Source organism: Phyllobates terribilis, unplaced genomic scaffold (genome assembly GCF_046119375.1).
Source record: "Phyllobates terribilis strain yellow unplaced genomic scaffold, ASM4611937v1 Scaffold_3__8_contigs__length_932513732, whole genome shotgun sequence".
In the NCBI taxonomy this organism is placed as follows: Eukaryota; Metazoa; Chordata; class Amphibia; order Anura; family Dendrobatidae; genus Phyllobates; species Phyllobates terribilis.
Window position 1 is genome coordinate 886,306,215 of NW_027362763.1, and position 20,796 is coordinate 886,327,010.

The window sequence follows — 20,796 nt, forward strand, 5'->3', positions numbered from 1 at the left end:
TGAGAGCTATAATTTTTCTATATTTCTACCAACAGAGTCATATGAGGGCTTATTTTTTGTGGGACGAATTGACGTTTTTATTGGTACTATTTTCGGGCACATTCCATTTTTTGATCGCTTTCTATTCAGGTTTTGGGTAGGCAGAATGAACAAAAAACAGCAATTTAGGAATTGTTCTTTTTTTTTTATGCTGTTCCGCATATGGTAAAATTGATAGGGCAGATTTATTCTTCGGGTCAGTACAATTACAGCGATACCACATTTATATAATTTTTTTTAATGTTTTGCCTCTGTTACACAATAAAAACTATATTATAGAAAAAAAATAATTATTTTGCATCATTCTATACTAAGAGCTATAACTTTTTTATTTTTCTACTGATGGAGCTATATGATGGCTTGTTTTTTGTGGGACAAGATGTAGTTTTCAGTGATACCATTTTTATTTGTATTCGTCTTTTTGATCACGTTTTGTTCCACTGTTTGTTTTTATATAAAGATATGAATTTATGAGTATATTTTTTTCATTTTTTTATATTATTTTGTTATGTTTAAAAAATATATTTTTACAATTCTTTTTAACTTAGTCCCTCTATGGGACTTTAACCTCTTTACCCCTGAAGGTAATTTGCATGTTAATGACCCCTCAAGGTGCTCAAAACCACATTCAAGAAGTTTATTAACCCTTCAGGTGCTTCACAGGAATGTTTGGCATGGGGAAGAAAAAAATGAACATTTAACTTTTTTCACAAAAATGTTACTTTAGACCCAAATTTTTTTATTTTTGCAGGGTTAACAGGAAAAAATGGACCCCAAAATTTGTTGTGCAATTTCCCATGAGCATGCAGATACCCCATACATGGGGAAAAAACACTGTTTGGGCGCACAGCAGGGATCAAAAGGGAAGGCGCGGCATTTGACTTTTTGAATGTAAAATTTGCTTGAATAATTAGTGGACGCCATGTTGCGTTTGGAGAGCCCCTGATGTGCCTAAACAGTGGAAACCCCCCATAAGTGACACCATTTTGGAAACTAGACCCCTCAGGGAACTTATCTGGATGTGTGGTGGGCACCTTGAACCCCCAGGTACTTGATAGAAGTTTATAACATGGAGCCATGAAAATAAAATTTTCACATTTTTCCCACAAAAATGTTTTTCAGCCCTCAGTTTTGCATTTTCATAAGGGTAACAGGAGAAATTGCACCATGCAACTTGTTGTGCAATCTCTCCTGAGTAAGCCGATACCCCATATGTGGGGGAAAACCACTGGTTGGGCGTACGGCAGGGTTTGGAAGGGAAGGCGCGCCATTTGACTTTTTGAATGTAAAATTTGCTTGAATAATTAGCGGATGTGCCTAAACAGTGGAAAACCCCCACAAGTGACACCTATTTGGAAACTAGACCCCTCAGGGAACTTATCTAGATGTGTGGTGAGCACCCTTAACCCCCAGGTGCTTCACAGAAGTTTATAACATGGAGCCGTGAAAATAAAAAAATCAAACTTTTTCTACAAAAATGATCTTTTAGCCCCAAATTTTTTATTTTCACAAGGGTAAGAGGAGAAAATGGAACCTAAAAACTGTTGTGCAATTTCTCCTGAGTACGCCAATACCCCATATGTGGGGAAAATACACTGTTTGGGAGCATTTCAGAAGGGAAGGAGCACTGTGTGACTTTTTGAACGCAAAATTGGCTGGAATCAAGAGCGGACGCCATGTCGCATTTCGGGAGCCCCTGATGTGCCTAAATAGTGGAAACCCCCACAATTGACTCCATTTTGGAAACTAGACCCTCAAGGATTTTATCAAGGGGTATAGTGTACATTTTGAACCCAGAGGTATGACAGAATTTGATAACATTAGGTCATCATATTGAATAAGTTGTCATTAGTCTTGAGCACAAGTGATCGCTACTTGAGTTTGCATTGGGTACTCGGGTGTGCACCATGTATCACGGGTGCTCGAGTGACATGTTTGAGTCCACGCCCCGCATGTTTCACGGTTGTTAGACACCCAAAAAAAAAATGCGAGGATCGCTCGTGCATGTCAGGCGATTCCAGCAACTTTTTTTTGGCCACGAAGCATATGGGGCACAAACTCGAGCATGTCACTCGAACACCCGCAATACTCAGTGCATACCTGAGCACCCGATGCAAACTCAAGTAACGAGCACTTGCGCTCAACACTGGTCGCCATATCGTCATCATTTTTTTTTCTTTACTTTTGAAAAAATCCCAACCCTAACCCCAACAGTAATACAACCCCAACCCTAACCCTACCCTAACCCTAGCTCAACCCTAACCCCAATACAACCCTAACCCTAGCCCAACCCTAATACAACCCTAACCCTAGAGTTTATTTTTTTACGCCGTTCCTCATGTGGTATAAGTGATTAGATGACTTTATTCTCCGGGTCGGTGCGATTACAGCGATACCAGATTCATATCGGGTTTTTATGATTGACAGCTGTCATACACTAAAATACGCTTTTTTTTGCAAAGACTAGTTTTTGCATTGCCATATTTTGAGAGCTATAATTTTTCCATATTTTCGCCGACAGTCATGTGACATCTTGTTTTTTGCGGGAAAAGTTGACGTTTTTATTGGTACCATTTTCGGGCATGTGACATTTTTTGATCGCTTTCTATTCCGATTTTCGGAGGCAGAATAAACAAAAAACAGCAATTCCGGAATTGTTTTTTTGGGGTGTGGTAAAATTGATAAGGCAGCTTTATTCTTCGGGTCAGCACGTTTACAGCGGTACCGCATTTATATAGTTTTTTATGTTTTGGCGCTTTTACACAATAAAAACTATTTTCTAGAAAAAATAATTTTTTGTATCGCTTTATTCTGAGACCTTTAACTTTTTTATTTTTCGGCTGATGGAGCTGTATGGGAGCTTGATTTTTTGCGGGACAAGATGGCATTTTCAGCGGTACCATTTTTATTTACATTCGTCTTTTTGATCGCGTGTTATTCCATTTTTTGTTTGGCGGTATGATGATAAAGCATTGTTTTTTGCTTTTTTTTTTTTTCTTTCTACCGTGTTCACTCAAGGGGTTAACTAGTGGGACAGTTTTATAGGTAAGGTCGTTCAGGACGCGGCGATACCAAATATGTGTACTTTTATTGGTTTATTTTTCATAATAAATAAATATTATAGGTACAATATTTTTATTTTTTGGGGATTATTTTTTTCATTTTTTTTTTTATTTTTTTAATGTTTTTACAATTTTTATTTATTTTTTTTTTTTCACATAGTCCCACTATGGGACTTTCACTTTTTGCAGCCTGATTGGCTGTATAGCATAGAGAGCGGCAGCTCCCTATGCCATGCAGCCTGTCAGCGCTGCACACAAGGAGATATTACTGTGGTCATGCACTGCTCATGACCAAAGTAACGTCCTGCCTCCTGGTGACCCGGATGTTGTCATGACGACATTGATTCATCATGACAACATCCGGGAGTCGCCGCAGACATTGCTGGAGGCCGGAGAGGAGGTGAGTACCGGCGCTTATCTCTCCCCTTGCCCCCGCAATTCTGCAATCCACTTCGATAGCAGCATTGTGGGGGTTAATGTGCAGGGAGTGGTGCGGAACCGCTCCCTGCACATAGCCCTGGGTGTCAGCTGTGACAATCAGCTTGACAAACCGCTTGTGTGCGGGCGCGATCATATTATGCGTTATAATACGTAGCTGGTCCATAAGTCCCAGGGCACAGCTACGTACTATTACTGACGTGGTCGGAAAGGAGTTAACTTTCATTACTCTGATCACTGGTATAATGCATTGCAATGCACATGTTCTGCAATGCATTATACCTGTCCAGTATTACACTGACAGAAGCCTCATAGAACATGTTCCTGGCATGGTCTAAGCATGCCATAGTTGCTGGCAGATGCGGAGGTCTCCATGACAACAATCAGGCCCTTGCGATGACATCTTGGGCGCGCCGATTGGAAGGGAGAAGGAGCCTCCTAAATGTCACGATTGATATCGATTATGGCATTTATGAGGTTAAAAAGCCAGAAGAGGTGTGGGAACCATTCCTGATTGTGACAGCCGGGTCTCGGCTATCACATAAGGCATGCGTCACGTACAATCGCCATGACGTACCTGTACGTCATCGGTCGGGAACCCCTATCCGACCATGACGTATAGGTATGTCAAATGTCGTGAAGGGGTTAAAGCATGACACACCAAAAAGAGACAAAAAAATGCAGAGTCAAAAACACAATAAAAACGCATGTTAAAAATACGCAATGAAAAAAAGGTAAGTAACCTAATTTACATAATAGGTGCAGAAATGGTGTAGAAATTCTGTAACATCAAAAAATCACCAAAAGCTCATCGTGGGAACGTAGCCTAAAGGGTTTCCTTTGCCGTAATTTTTCTTCATTTAAAAGGTTTTAAAACTTTACTTTAGCTTTCTCGGTTATTTTTCTTGCTGGGGCTTAGGCAGGCGGAATATTCACGATTTGTATCTTTACTGCAGTTCATAGGTAACAGTGTTGTAATGTCAGATGACAGATGGGAGTCTAGGACGGAATACAGAACTTTGCACGTTTGCATTTTATAGGTCCACGTTTCCAGGTTATGATAAGCTTAATGACTTGGCACCTGCACCAAGTATTGGAGGTATAAAATTACAGACATAAAAGGGCGTCTCCATACAATTTTATTTTTTACAGTAGAGACTGTAAAAGTGTGGGATCTGCAACATAAAAGCAACCAGTGATTGCGGCCTTCAGCAAGCTTCTCCTCTATACTGATGCTGTTGTGTCTGAAAATGGTAAAAATTCTGCAGATTTATTCAGTTTTCCTCTTTATACATTTTCTTAAAAAAGCAGTACTTAATTATTCTGGCGATACACATGACAGCTGTCAACTAAACAGACACTCGGACAACACTCATTCGATGGACAGCCATCTATTCAGACTCCAAAATACACATGAAAGTTCAGCTCGGCCATTCATTTGTTTTTAATGGGATAGTGGAGAAAACCACTGCCAGGTAGCTCTGGCAGCAGAATATCTCCTGGAGAGCAAAAAAGTTTGACGTTTTAACTCAAATTGCCTCACTTTTATCTTCCCCAACATCATCTTTTGGGGGGAAATTGGGAGACATGCAAACACAGACAAAGGTTGCACAATCTTTTCTAGGCTGACGGCTATACTGTCAGTTGGAATCAATCCAAAGACCGCAATAAAATTTAAAGGGGTAATTACTTTCAATATGCCATAAATGTCTCAGATTGTATGTAACATAAATGTATTACAGGTATCACTTGCACTTCCAGGAATCAAACCAATTGGGAAAATAAAGCAGAGGCGAATCTAGCGAAAAATGTTCTTCCCCCATACTGTCCCCTCACACATTTCTCCCCCCAGACTGTCCCCTTTCTGTATTGCCCCCCCCCACACTAACTAGTCACTATACTGTGTGCCTTACACTCCCCTTACTGTCTCCTCAAACATGTTTAACATGTTCTCCTTGATAGCTGATGATGTGACAACACGCTTGCAGAGCGGCCAAATCCCACTCCGAAGGCCAGCAAAATGCAGCCACCTGGTGTCACGGGGAAACTGCGACAGAGAGGGGCCAGAAGATTGCGGCGTCTGGTTACACAAACTTCTTCACTAATTAGAACTGCTTCACCATCTTTTAAACAGTGCAGGTCTTCCTTGCTCTGTCAATGCAAGGGTTAATCAGTTCAGTTGATCTCCTGGAGCACTCCATCCTGAATTGCCTCAGCTGTTCTGTGTTGGTCAATCCCCTCTGGTATATATGCTCGCCACTGGCACTTGGAAGTTGCCAGTGATAGTTTTTCACTTCCTCGTTTTCGGAGATTTCTTCGTGAAGTTGGTTTGCGTGTTTATCCTTATCCTCTCCCATTTGGTTTGTTCCTCCTATTCCTCCCGTTTCCCACTCTCTTGTTTTGTGAATGTATTTGTATGATTGTAGTTTTCTTTTATCTCTGTTTTATTCCTGTCTGTCTGGTTAGTATTTTCCAATACACTTCGCCTCCACACCTCCCTGTGTGGGTAAGGAAACAGATAAGGGTTAAGTTAGGAACATAGCAAAGAACGAGACCCCGGCATAACCACCATCCAGGGTAATCCGGGGGACAGGGATAGCCTCTTGTGCCCCGAGGGACAGGGTAGGTGTGAACAGTCCCTTGTCACTACATGAAAACTGGGAGACACCTTGGACCACCTCATCAGGCAGCCCGACAGCAACAATGCTGGCTGTGCCTTGGACAAGTGCCCCACCTGCCATTTTCATACTTACCTTGTCGCTGATCACATCCTCTGCGATGCAAGAGTGACGTCAGCGGTGTGATCAGCAGACCTGATCATGCTGCTGACTTTGCCTTGACCCGAAAGTGCAAGAAGTAAGGATTTCAATTCTACACGTGCCTGAAAGATACAAGTACAATTTAATACAGGGAGCTGGCATGTTACATCTACTCTGAGCCGGCTGTGAGCTTGACAGTCAATCTGTAGAAGGGCAAAATGCAGCCACTTGGGAGGCACATCTGACTACATCTAGCAACCCAATGTGGCCCCCTTGCCGGCTGCACCCAGGGCAAATGCCCCACCTGCCCTTTCCCAGATATGACGCTTAATAAGGTGTCATTCTCCCGTTTGCAGTAGAGGCCATGCAAGTAAATTTCGCTCTTTATTTTAGTTTATGTGAGTTGCTGAAAAAAAGCACGTGTTTGACTACCTCATAAAACGTCCATGAAGACAGCAACTCAGGAACTGGCAATCATAGCCACTTATTCAGCTTATTTACTCCTAAGGCATTATTCAGACGTCAGTGACTTTTCACTTACATAAAAAAATGTTACCTGTGTCATGTGTATTGTCAGTATTACATCAGTGATTTTCACGTATGAAATAAATGTCAATACTTCTATTCGTTACGTTAGTCACGGACAGCACAATGATTGTATCCATGTGCTGTCCGTGAATTTTATTGCCCCTTAGACTTGCATGTGCAATTTTTATTTGTAACTCAGATTAAAAAAAAAGATAAGTATCTGATTTTTTCTCTCCCAAAAATAGACATGTAAATGGCACCAAAGACTTTAATGGGTATGTGTTCTATCTATGAAAATCACGGATAGAACGTATATGAAAAACCAACAAATGAATGAGGCCTTACTAGTGGCACACTAAGATCAGGAGCCCCCCATAGATTGGATCCAAGAGATGGCCACACAACGCACCATTAGTACTTCCTTATATACTCCTTACTAGAATGAAACACTAGGGTCTGGAGCCCCATATCGTAGGATCCTAGCGATGGCGTCGTAATGCTTCAGTCACAAAAAAGGTGACTGTGTGGTTTGTCTGCTTTCTGTTATTGTAAAGGTTTAGCAGTTAAGGACCTGCAGATTTTATTGTATCAACATATTCCACACCAATGTATACATTGCCAACACTTACACCAGCCCGTCTCAGCCACATGCACACTAAAGTCCTCACACTCCTACCAGAGACCCAAGTGCTGTAAGGATGATCAATGTAGCAGAACGTAAGGTGACAGTGCAGTATTGTAATACATGGATGTCAATCTTCAATAAATCACAGCTTCAGTGTGCTAACAAGAGTTTTTACAAGTCCTGAAAATTAATAAAACATTTCTTCCCACTAATTATCCATGTCATGTAGCTTTATTAAAGGCCTCAATAACGCTTTGCATATGTAAGGTGATAGCGCCTCCTAGTGTGCATTCAAGAACACCCATGTTCATTTCTGTTCTGTGCATGTCACAAATGTCATCCGTACTGCATTACTGTGCTATTTCAAATGTGGACCTGTGAATAAGGCCTAAACCATAAAGAAAAAGACCACATATTTGTAAGGGATTAAAGAAGCAATAACTAAGTTGTTATTGACCATTTATGTGGCATACAGTGACATAATACAAGTTCATACTATACCCAAATATTCTTAAAACAGGTTGTGTGCAAACTTCAAAACGTTACAATCAGATATTTAACATGATGGATTATTTTTTTCCACCTTTAATAACATTTGGAAAATTATACAAATCCTATATGTTGAGGATTAAAGTCCAAAAATGTAATTATTTGCTATTTTGAAGAAATTTAGTGTTACTACAGAAAAATACCCGTTTCATAATTATTTTGCTTTTATGTGCCCCCTTGATGCTACCGCTGAGTAGGAGTTAAGGATAGGATCAGTCTCCATCTCCATCAGGCAGGTAACAATATTCCTTGTAATGACTGTTTTGCAGTGAATACAATGCTGTGCTCACCATTATTGGCACGCCTTCATTTTTTTCATAGACTACAATATCTTCAGAAATATATGGGAATGTACCAAAGTTATATCCTCAGGATTTTTTAATTAGTGGTCCAAAGTAATACAACAATAAAACATTGTTTTTCAACTTCCACGTTGCAATTTCAAAGAAGAAACAGAATAAACAGCATGTGAAGCAATAAAGGTACCCCTAATACTTGGTTACTCACCTTTTGGTATTGATAACAGCCTCCAAATGTTTCTTGTAGCCATCTATAAGCTTCTTGCACTTCTCAGATGGAATTTTCTCCCACTCTTCCTTTGCAGTTTGTTCAAGCTCTTGAATGTTTGCAGGGTTCATTTTCCCAATGGCAGATTTCAGCTCACTCCAAAGATTTTCTATGGGATCAAGGTCAGGACTCATTGCTGGCCATTTTAAAACAGTCAATTTTTTTCTTTTTCAACCATCCCTGTATACTTTTGGATGTGTGCTTTGGGTCATTGTCTTGCTGAGGACTCATGATCTTCGACTCAAACCAAGTATTCTTACACTGGGTAGGACATTTCGCTCTAAAATCTCATGACAATTCTCTGATTTCATGATTCCTGTGATTCGGTCAAGGCCTCCATTACCAGACGCAACAAAGTCCCTGATGAAGCCAGTGTTGGTGAAACTAGTTGGGGAGGCAGCTGATCATTTTTATTAGCAACGCTTGAGAGTTGGTCCACACTAATCAATGAGGTGTTGGTCCGCGGCCACACCAAATACTGAATGCTTTGTGATACTATAATCAGAGTGAGCCAGCTGTTATCTGATCAGATTACTAATATTACTAACCTGATGTACTGGTTATATAAGATCAAAAGTCAGTATGCATGAGATTGAGGCTGAAGGAGAGATTCTTTCCTGGAAAGAGGTCAGTGCTAAATTCCTGTGAGACATTTGTCCATTAGGAGATATTTCATACCAATAATATCTATCTCCTTCTCTGGCTGTGAGTCTCCCCAATTGATTGGCTAATAGTAGTATTAACTAAAAGCTTTAACCCAGTATTTGAAAATTGCTACAAGGAAGGACCAACACAAACTGATAAGGTGATAAATACAGTAGATAACACATATTAACTTTTTAATAATCACAGAACCTTTACTTAGGGCTTATTTGCTTTACGGCAATTTGTAAATATAGACAAGCCAAACCTCCAAGTCAGACTCCTCAATTTCCCTGACTTCCGAGTCCAACTCATATTCCACAGTACTCACTACTGAGCGTGTACATAAAGTGCAACACAGATTCATCTCAACTAAAAGCCGAGATCCTTAGATCAGGAACAGAACAGACACTTATAGGACATTCAATAACATTCCCAAATTCTTATGAAAACATTTACAGCACATCCTGCATTGAACTACTGTACCCAATTTATTATATATTTTAGGAGTCGGTCCATTTTATACGGACTCCGAATCCACCTCCACAGCCCTGTAATATAGGTCAGCATTAGTGTTGAGCGAGTATGTTCTGTTAACCCTTTCGCCGAGTATGCTCGGGCCGAGCTCAGAGTATTTACAGCTGCTCGGTGATATGGTTGAATCGCTCCCGTGTGCATGATTTGCAACTGTTTGACAGTTTTATTACATGTGAGGAATGTCTATTTCTTACACATTCCTCACATGTAATAAAGCTGACAAACAGTTGCAAATCATGCACACGGGAGGGATTCAACCATATCACCGAGCAGCTATAAATACTCGGAGCTCGGCCCGAGCATACTCGGACAGAAGATACTCGCTCAACCCTAGTCAGCATGTAACCAATGACACCATTTTTGTCTTGAACCACTGAGGCAAAATCCTGCTTTTAATCCATATGCAAATTTGTCTGCAAATGCAATAGCGATGTGTTAATGCACTTCCGGTCACTTGATGCATGATTGACAACGGAGGCAGAACCAGTTGTCCGTGAAGCCATTCCTGCTGCTGGCTGAAATCTTGTGCTGCGGTGCTATTCTCCGAGTTGCTGCATACACAGTGTGCTTTTCCATATAGGGAAATGCTTTGCTCAGGGAAAAAGAATGACACAAGTCCTGCGAGATTTTGGCTGGGAGCATAGATAATGTCACATTCAACAGTCTCTCTCTTTGCTGTCAATCAATCAGCTAGGGTGGAGCAGGGAAGGGAGAAATGAAGAGAAGCCAGGGACTGCTAGCCCATCAATATGCCACTCAGTGCACTGCAGACTAATTTCCATGTTGATAAAAAGCTGATTTTCTCCACAAAGGAGCTTGATGAAATAAGTATCTATTGAATTGTTGCACTCAGACACATACGGCAATACCCTTTGTTGTCGCTCTTATGTGATGCTCAGTAGAGTAGCAGCTACTGGGGGAGCAGAGGGGCAGTGGCCCCGGGCCCTGCGCTCTGAGGGGGCCCACCCGGAACTACGCCAGTGTACCTGTATCGGCGTGCGCAGATCAAAACCTTTAAATATGTTTCAACAAGGTTCAGGAAGAAAATGTTTTTAATAAACTCTTACAATAACAAGGGGACACAATCTGAAATTAGGTGGACGGAAGTTCAGAATCAATGTCAGAAAATATTATTTTACTGAAAGAGTAGTAGATGCTTGGAAGAATCTTGTGGCAGATCTGGTTGAAACATTAACAGTAGAACCACCTAGGATAAACATTTCTACCCTAAAATAAAAATAATAAAGGGCAGCCTAGACAAACTATATGATCTTTTCCTGACATCAATCATTCATGTTTCTATGTAGCTGATACGTCTGGCCATCTTTAACCGCCTAACTGGTATTGACTCTTGACAGCTGATAGAAATGCATAGGTTAGGATAGACCAGTCTTTCCAGACACACCTATTGGCAATTAGAGTCTACTCGGGAATTGGAAATGGAGGGTAGTAATCTGGGAATCCAACTGGGATAGTCCCTTCTCTGTGTGGAGGTTATTAATAAAGATTAGAAAGGTACCATAAAGGTGGCCACAACCAGCTACGTACATAGCTGTGGGTCTCATTCGGGCAACAGATATGCCTTCAGACCCCCTAAGTCATGCTCGATCAGCTCAGGTAGAGTGGAGTTAGCTGCCGCTAGGCACCTCTGGCGATGTCTTATCTACCATAGGAGAAAATGCTTCTAGAAAAAAAATGGTCTTCCAAGACTCTTTAAAACAGTTTCAGAAAATGTGCCTTCTTTGGTGAGTTTCTGGGGTAGATATTTTTTTCGCTTCCTGAAGTGGTTTAAAATTGAAAAACATGTCTTTGACCGCCTCAAAAAAACCCTCCATCTGTACGTAGCCTTAGACTTCGTGAAAATGGGTATGGAAGAGTTTTCTCAAAGAGCACAAAGCCTTTACAGTTAGATCAAAACAAGTTTCAGCCTAAAATTTGCAATGTAGACTTATAAATAAGTCCACGGAATAGAAAATATTGCTAAAAGTTGAAGTGTGTTCCATAACATCTCACCGATACAAACATACACTGATTTCTGCAGAGAAAGGAGTTACAACACTGTAATTTATACACAAAGTCCCTGGTGGTCCTATAAGTGCACACTAAAGAAAATACACTGAATGTGCTCTGTTCCGGGAATGTCTCTTGGTGGCAGTTCATGTCTTTCAGAATTACTCCAGTTCTCCCGCCTCAGAAAACAGGTCAGCAAGGTCGGCAACAGTCAGGACGGAGGCTTCAGACTGTTTCATCGATGTACTTGTATGACTGAAAACCAAATAAGGAAACATTGTGGTTAAAAAGGTTAATATACTAATTTTATTCTTTTTTTTACAGGTTCTATGGTACCTGGGTCTGGATGAGAGTCTCCTCTCCTCCACACCCGGGTACCATCCGCACATTGGAACGCGCATCTACATATACAGTGATGCGGAATCCATGCTTTCCAATGCAAGTCAATGGCGGCGAAAACGCAGCGCTTCCGCAAAATAATTGGTAGTGCTGCGTTTTTTTCCGCAATGATAATCCGCAGCGGAAATTTCCGCAGCATGTGCACAGCACATGCGGATTATCATTGGGGAACATGGCAGGCCTTCTACCATGCGTTTTTGCCGCTGCGGAAACGCTTAAAAAAAATCGCATCGTGGGCACACAGCCTTAAAAGCAATAAAAAAACGTTATGTACCCAAAAAATATTCAACTTGCCGCGCAAAAAATAAGCCCTCATACAACTCTGGTTGCCAAAAAATAAAGTTGCAGCTCTCAGAATATGGCAAAGAAAAAAATATTTTTTTGTAAAAAAGCATTTTTAGTGTGTGAAGCAACAAAACATAAAAACCTATATAAATGTGGTATCACTGTAATCACACCGACCCAAAAAATAAAGTTGCCTTATCACTCATACCACACGGTGAACCCCGCAAAAATAAAGAACTATTCTTGTACTGCTGTCTATTTGTTCATTCTGCCTCCCAAAAATCAGAACAAGGATCGGCTCACATCTATCCTGTGCTCTCTGCTGAGTGTTTACAACGGGGTATTTGTGTAAATCTCCAAAACCGCGATTCAGACAAAACCCCCGAGGTAACCACTCACTTATGAGGCAGATGTAGTCACATTGGACTCTATCTGGTCTCTGTTCCACTGGTACAACATTATTTTAGGTGTCTTTTTAGCCCACAAGTGTGCCCGTGTATCCATATTTTTAGGAGTGCACAAATCAGTGGTCGCCCACACTTGTGCGTTAAAACGACACCTAAAATAACGTGACACCAGTGGAACAGAGACCAGACAGAGTCTAAAGTGTCTACATCTGCCTCATAAGTGGGTGGTTAAGTCGGGGGATTCATCTGAATCGCATTTTTGTGGGATTTAAACGTGAACCTCAAGGTAAGTGCTCAGAGTAGAACACAAGAATGTGATCCCAGCCTTATAGTGAAAGTGATCAAATAAATGTTATGTACCACAAAATGTAACCAACAAAAACCCTAACTTATCCTGCACAAAACCAGCCCCCACTCAGGTCCGTCATATTTCACAGGAACTATAGGGGTCTCACATAATTGGTGGAACAAAGATTCTGGAAAAGCGTCATGACTCTTGCCCCCTCAAATAAAATCCAGTGAACTCTGCACTCCTAAATCCAAATGCACCCCTCCTTCTGAGTCCCACGGTGCCTAAACCACAGTAAGCGGCCATGTTTGGCATTATTGTAGTGGGGAGAGCCCAATTAACAACTTATGGGGTGTGTGTCACCAGAAGCACAAGCTGGGCACAATGTATGGAGCCGCTACAATATGGGGGAACAATGGGCACTAAACTGGTATATTTGCCATTCTTCAGAATAAAGCCTGGCGTGGATGTTACAAAATACTCACTACGGCAGTAGATTAACTTATTGAGGGGTGTAATTTTTTCAATGGGGTCACTTTTGTTTTTTTCTGCTGTTCTGACACCTTTGGGCTCCGCAAATGTCACCCGCAAACTATTCTGGCAAAATATGTGCTCCAAAAGCCAAATAGCGCTCCTTCCTTCCCAGCCCTGACGTGTGGCCTAACAGTAATTGCTGATGACATATGGGGCAGAAGAAATTGCGCAATAAATTATGGGGTCCAGTTTCACCTATTAACCCTTGTGTAACTGACAAATATGCAGCAAATAACATTTTACCACTAAAGTGTTATATTTCCACGTCCCAATGTTATTAAATTCTGTGATGCACCTATGGGTTCAAAATACTCACTACTCCCTCTAGGTGAATTTCTTAAGCACTAAAGTTTCCAATGTGGGGTCACCTGGGAGGGTTTCTGCTTTTCTGGCACATCAGGGGCTCGGCTAATGGAGTCAGAACTTTTTGACTACATGTGGGGTATTGCCGTACTGAGAGGAAAGTGGGTAACAAATTGTTGGGTCCACTTTTTTGTGTTTCCTCTTGCAAATGAAAAATTTGAGGATAAAGCAATATTTTCGTGCAAAAAAAAAAAAAATGAAAATTTTAATATGACGACCTAATGTAATCAAATTCGGTGTAGCATCTGTGGGTTCACAATGCTCACTATACCCCTGGATAAAATCCTTAAGGACAGTTTCCAACATGGGCTTACTTGTTGGGGGTTTCAGCTGTCAAGGCATCTTGGGGGCCCTGCAAATGCGACATGGCGCCCTTTATCTATTTCAGCCACATTTGTTTTCCAAAATGGAAATGGTGGTCCTTCCCTTCTGAGCTCTGCCTTTGTCCAAATAGAGGTTTCTGACCACATGTTGAAGTATCAGAGCACTCGGAAGAAAATGAACAACACATTTTGGGGTCCATTTTCTTGTGCTATTCCTTGTAAAAGTGAAAAAATGAGGGCTAAAGCAACATTTTAGAATAAAAATTATTATTTTTTCATTCCAGTTTGTATTAATTCCTGTGTTGCACCTGAAGGGTTTATTTTATTTCCTGACAGCAGTTTTGAAGTATTTGAGGGGTGCAGTTTTTAAGATGGCATCACTTTTGTGGAGTTTCCAATATATAGGCACCGCAAAGTATATTTAAATCTGAATAGGGCCCTTAAACAGGTTTTGTAAATGTCTTGAAAAAATGAGAAATTGCTGCTTAACTTTTAATCCTTCTAAAATTCTAACAAAATAAAATTATGTTTGAAAAATGATGAAGATGTAAAGAAGACATATGAGAAATGTTATTTATTAATTATTTTGTACAGCATGACAACCTAGTTTAAGGGTATAACAATTGGAAACATTTGAAAATTTAAAATAATTCAAAATTTTCACCAAAATTCCAATATTTTCCCAAATATGTTTTGCACTTATTGACCTAAATTTACCACTAACATAAAGTACAATGTGTCACGAAAAAACAAACCCAGATTCACTGGTATATGTGGAAGTGTTCCAGAGTTATCACCACAAAAAGTGACACTGGTCAGATTTCAAACATTTGGCTTGGTCATCAAGGTCAAAATTGGCTCGGCCACCAAGGAGTTCATAAAAAAAACCAAACAAAACATTTTTATTAACCTGCAGAACCAAGTTTAGGGAATCTTCCCCTATTACTTTTAACCCGTTCACGACATGTGCCTCCCCCTTTTTAATGCAGGCCCCGGCGATGAGCCCGCACCTTTCCGGGCACGTGACAGCTGATCTGTACAGCTGTCATGTGCCCCTAACAGCCGCGGGTGGAATCGCGATCCACCCACGGCTGTTAACATGTTAAATGCCGCAGTCAAGCTCCATTCAAATAAAAAAGAACTTATACATGTCTGGTATCTACGAACTCATAATCAACTGGAAAATCATAACGGCAGGTCAATTTTAGCGTTTATCGAACATAGTAAAATAAAACTCCAAAAAACAATTGTGGAATTGCATTTTTTTTTCAATTTCACTGCACTTGGAATTTTTTTCCCGTTTTCCAGTATATGATATGGTAAAACCAATGGTATCGTTGAAAAGAACAAACTTGTCCCACAAAAAACAATCCCTCACAAGGCCATTCTGACAAAAAATAGTTATGGCTCTGGGAAGAAGGGGAGCAAAAAACGAAAGCGCAAAAACTAAAAAGGGCTGCGGTGTGAAGGGGTATTCCCAACTCCAAGATCCTATCCCAATATGTAGTGGGTGTAATAATAATATTAGCAAATATTTTCAATTAGTAAGGTAATATAGTTATTCTGATTCGTTATGTCGCTTACCGCATGTGCAGGGCATTGCAGTAGTTTAGATATCTATGGTTACAACCACTAACTGCTAACTAACTGTCACTGTATGGTCATAACCATGGATACCTAAGTTACTGCAATGCCCGGCACATGGGGTAAGCGACATAGCGAATCAGAAGAACTATACTACATTTCTAACTGGAGGTATTTGCTAATATTATTATTATTACATCTACTACATATTGGGATAGGATCTTGGAGATGGGAATACCCCTTTAAACCCTTTACAGCCTGTGGCATATTAGTACATACCAGGCTGTAACCCCCTGTTCAGCGCGGGCTCCGGAGCTGAGCCCACACTGAACCGGGCACATGTCAGCTGCTTATTACAGCTGACATGTGCCCGCAACAGCCGCGGGTGGAATCGCGATCCACCCGCGGCTGTTAACATGTTAAATGCCACTGTCAATCTCTGACAGCGGCATTTAACATCGCCGCGCTGCAAGCGCGTCACTTACCACGCCCATCGGTGACCCCGTGATCGCGGGTTACCGATGCATGGGCATGACAACCCTGGGTCTGCAGCAGACCCCTGTGGTTGTCATGTGCTGATCGCTATGAGCGCCACCTAGTGGTCGGCGCTCATAGCACAGGACCATTTCTGCTACATAGAGGTGATCTGTTCATCTCCTCTATGTAGCAGACGCGATCAGACAAGTGCTGCTTCTAGTCTCCTATGGAGACTATAGAAGCAAGCAAAAAGTGAAAAAAAAAAGTTTTTAAAAAATAAAAATAATAATAAAAAACCCACATACACATACGTGGTATCACCGCGTTCAGAATCGCCCAATCAATATAGAAAAAGAATTAATTCGATCGGTAAATGGCGTAAAAAGAAAAAAATTCTAAACGCCAGAATTACGTTTTTTGATCACCGCAACATTGCAATAAAATGCAATAACGGACGACCAAAACATCAGATCTACCCCAAAATGGTATCAATAAAAACTTCAGCTCGGCACGCAAAAAATAAGCCCTCACTCGGCCCCAGATCCCGAAAAATGGAGACGATACGCGTCTTGGAAAATGGCGCCTTTTTTTTTTTTTAGCAAACTTTGGAATTTTTTTTCACCACTTAAATAAAAAAGAACCTATACATGTTTGGTGTCTACGAACTCGTAATGACCGGGAGAATAAGAATGGCAGGTCAGTTTTAGCATTCAGTGAACGTGGTAAAAAAAAAAACATCTGTGGTATTGCACTTTTTTTTGCAATTTCACCGCACTTGGAATTTTTTTCCCGTTTTCCCATACACGATATGGTAAAACCAGTAATGTCGTTCAAAAGTACAACTTGGCCCGCAAAAAATAAGCCCTCACACGACCATATTGACCAAAAAATAAAAACGCTATGGCCCTGGGAACAAGGGGAGCAAAAAACGAAAATTAAAAAAACGGAAAATCCCAGGGTTGCGAAGGGGTTAAGGGAGAAGTAGGAGACAGACGTGGGACAATTAACAGAAGAGGAAAGGGAGGGGGCAATAACCTCACCAAAAGTAGTTTCTTCAAATCATAACGAACGTCTTACACAATTCTACATCCTACATAGAGCGCAGTACACTACTTCAAGAATAGCTAGGTTTAGACCTGATCGAATGGCCCAAATGTCTAACAGCTGCTGGCACTTTCTTCCACCTCATTTGGAGTGGTCCGCGGATACTGGGTTTTTGGGAGCAGGTGATTACATTTTTAAAAGACAAAAGGGATCCCTGATTCCCATCTGCCCCAAAAAAGGTTTACTATATATTGATTTGGAAGCATGCGAGTCAAGATACGGTACATGCATACCTTTCCGACAGAATCTCTATATTATTCAAAGAAAGTGGTGAGGAAGTGACTGGCGGCTCAATCTCCAACCAGAACTGAATGGATCACCGGCATCACCCTGCAAAATTCCACAACATTTGGGACAAAAGTCTCAGGCTCCCATTCTGCCATAGGGTCTAGTTTATCATTAGTATTTCTGATTTTCCAGGAAAGTAAGTTCTAGGAGGTTGAATAAATTATATTTATCTCAGAGGACCTTGTTCATACGTGATAAATATATTGATTTTGGCCTTGGTATCTGTTATGTCAATCTAATTTCTGCACATGGACTTTAAACACTTTTTTTCTACTGCTTTTTATATCTAGCAATATCACATCTAGACATTATTCTTATTACTGTATTCTGACTATTTATGATATGCAGAACAAGAATAACAAAGTTAATATTTCAACAAAAAAAAATAGAACAGTTTGGTATTTACAACCTTGTTTCTTTTTACATTGCTGGCTGCTCAATGAGTTAATTGAGAATCTGACAGAAGAGCTGGTCATTTTCGTCTTTTTCTGAGCTCCTCTCTGCTAATACATGACTGCAAAGTTCAGTTGAACTTTGATGTGGTCAGTGGTCATTAATCAGCAGCTTAGAAAAAAACAAAAAAAAACAACGGGTAAAAGAAAATATAAACTCCTCATCAGAGCTAACTCACTGATAGATTCTCAAGTCATCCATTCTGCAGCCAGCAAAAGACAGTAGAAAACAGGGGCTAAAAAAGGAAAATGGTGCAACATTTTTAAAGGGAACCTGTCATGTCTTATCTACTATGTATACTGCCCCCATAGCTTTGTTAGTGATGCAATGTGCCCATGTATTTGAATCTTGCTCCCGGCGAGCGCTGAAGCCAGTGTTGGACACTTGTGCAGTATGAGATGGCCAGGCAGCAAAGCTTGTAGCGCTGGAAACCGCATGCACTATGACGAGTGGCTCCCCGCGCGTGCGCTGTGCAGTTCCCAGCTTCACTGCACATGCGCTATGACGAGCGGCTCCGGCCCCACACCGTGAAAGCTGGGAACCACTCGTCATAGCGCATGCGGCTCCCAGCGCTACAAGCTTTACTGCCTGGCCATCTCATACTGCACAAGTGTCCCACACTGGCTTCAGCGCTCACCGGGAGCAAGATTCAAATACGTGGGCGGCACCCGCCCCTGACTGAATACGAGGATCACACCCCTATGACTGAACAAGCAGGTAGGATAAGTATATAAATGTTATACACAGGAGGTGTTCGAAGGTGCAACGCGGCGGGGTGATGCTGGGAGTCCCATCCCAGGCTGGAAGACGGGGCTACACAGCAATGCTCGGTGGCAGGAGGCGGGTGATGTTGCGAGTCCTGCATCGCAAGGTGTGACGTTGCGTGTCCTAGGGTGGATGGTCCTCGCCGGTGCAGGGGCTCTGCCGACATTTTGTGAAAGTCCGGAGCCCCCGCACTTCTATGTTCTACATTCGGTGGAATCCGGGAAAATGGCTGCCGGAGACGGCGCCTGCACAGATTGAGATCTTGTCTCCCGAGATCTTAATCTGCGCAGGCGCTGCCTCCGGCGTCCATTTTCCCGGAGTCCACCGGATGGAGAACATGGAAGTGCGGGGGCTCTGGACTTTCACAAAATGTAGGCGCAGCCCCCGCATTGCCGAGGACCGTCCAGCACCCCCTTTTACCACCCTGGGACATGCAGCGTCGCAACTCCAGACATCCCCTTCTACAAGCGCAGGACCCGCAACATCGCCTGCAGTATCGCCCGACTCCTGCTGCTGCCATTCCCCTCACTCCGGCAAGCTACATTCTGTCTATAAGGCGCACCTCAATTTTCCCTCAAAACTTGGGGGGAAAAAAAGTGCATCTTATAAAATACGGTAAATAAAAAAATGGTATCAAAGGTGTCCATATCCTTTGACTTTCAAAGAGCACTTTATCGAATAAATTCTAATTCATATTAACGTGTTTTATATTAACACAAAAAACAAAACATTAAATCTGAACAAGGCTCTTAAAGGGAATTTGTCACCAGATTTTTGTTATTCCATTTGAGAGCAGCATAATGTAGGGATAGTTACTCTGATTCAAGTGATGTGTCACTTACTGGATGCTGCAGTTTTGATAAAATCCCTGTTTTATCTGCTGCAGATCCAGCAGTTCTCAGAATGCTGAGCTATGTATGACCCCGCTCACACCACTGATTGGCAGCTTTCTGAATAAGAAAATGCTCAGTATAATAAATTGCAGTTATATTGAGCACTTAAAAGGAGCAGTCAAAGCTGGCAGCAATCTATGGTGGTATAGGTGGTGTTCTTCGTGTGTGGTCATTTGTCTCAGGCTGTGTTCACACGATGCGTATTTCATGCGTTTCCGCGGCGTTTTTGCAGTTGCGTAAACGCCGCGGAAACGCATGAAAAACGCATGGTAGAAGGGAAGCAATGTTCCCCAATGGAAATCCGCATGTGCTGTGCCCATGATGCGGATTTTTCCGCAGCGTTAACGCTGCGGTCAAAAATCCGCAGCATGTCAATTAATTTTGCGGAAACGCGGCGATTTCGCCGCCATTGACTTGCATTAGAACGCGCCAATTCCGCAAGACAGCATCTGTACTTGCGTAATTGGTGCGTTCTAATGTGCGGATGGTACCCGGGTGTGGAGGAGAGGAGAGTCTCATCCACACCCAGGTACCATTAAAAAAGCTGTAAAAAGAAGAATAAAATAAAAAATAATGTATTCTTACCTTCTGTCGGCCCGCGCAGCGCTCCCGCTTGGTTCCCGGCACTTTGCAGTGAGTTGTAGGACCTGCGGTGACGTCAGAGTCATGTGACGGGTCACGTGACGCTGACGTCGGCAGGTCTTTCAATTCAAAGTTGCCGGCAGCCGGGAGAACAGATTGAGCAGGACAGCGCGGGCCATCGGAGGTAAGTATATACACGCTCTCGGTTCACACTGTATAAATCCATGCTGTTTGCATGGATTTATATAGTGTGACCTAGTTATCAAGCACTTTCCAGGTGATGCTAACATCGCC

The 20,796-nt window shown here is 41.8% G+C and overlaps 1 protein-coding gene and 1 long non-coding RNA gene across 2 annotated transcripts in view; both read right to left on the reverse strand.

Annotated features, from left to right (window-relative positions):
• Positions 1 to 5,368: 5,368 nt before the first annotated feature.
• On the reverse strand, positions 5,369 to 9,823 carry LOC141258386 (uncharacterized). The gene is made up of 3 exons (XR_012318317.1): positions 8,508 to 9,823; positions 6,293 to 6,420; positions 5,369 to 6,037 (listed from the first exon to the last, which is right to left on the reverse strand). It is a non-coding gene; the product is annotated as an uncharacterized lncRNA (long non-coding RNA).
• A 957-nt stretch (positions 9,824 to 10,780) lies between these two features.
• Positions 10,781 to 20,796, reverse strand: part of SHPRH (SNF2 histone linker PHD RING helicase) — a 117,226-nt gene continuing 107,210 nt past the window's right edge. The window contains exon 30 of the mRNA XM_073672687.1: positions 10,781 to 12,011. Within this exon, the coding sequence (XP_073528788.1) occupies positions 11,918 to 12,011 (94 nt within the window). The 3' untranslated portion in view covers positions 10,781 to 11,917. The remainder of the gene's footprint in view (positions 12,012 to 20,796) is intronic.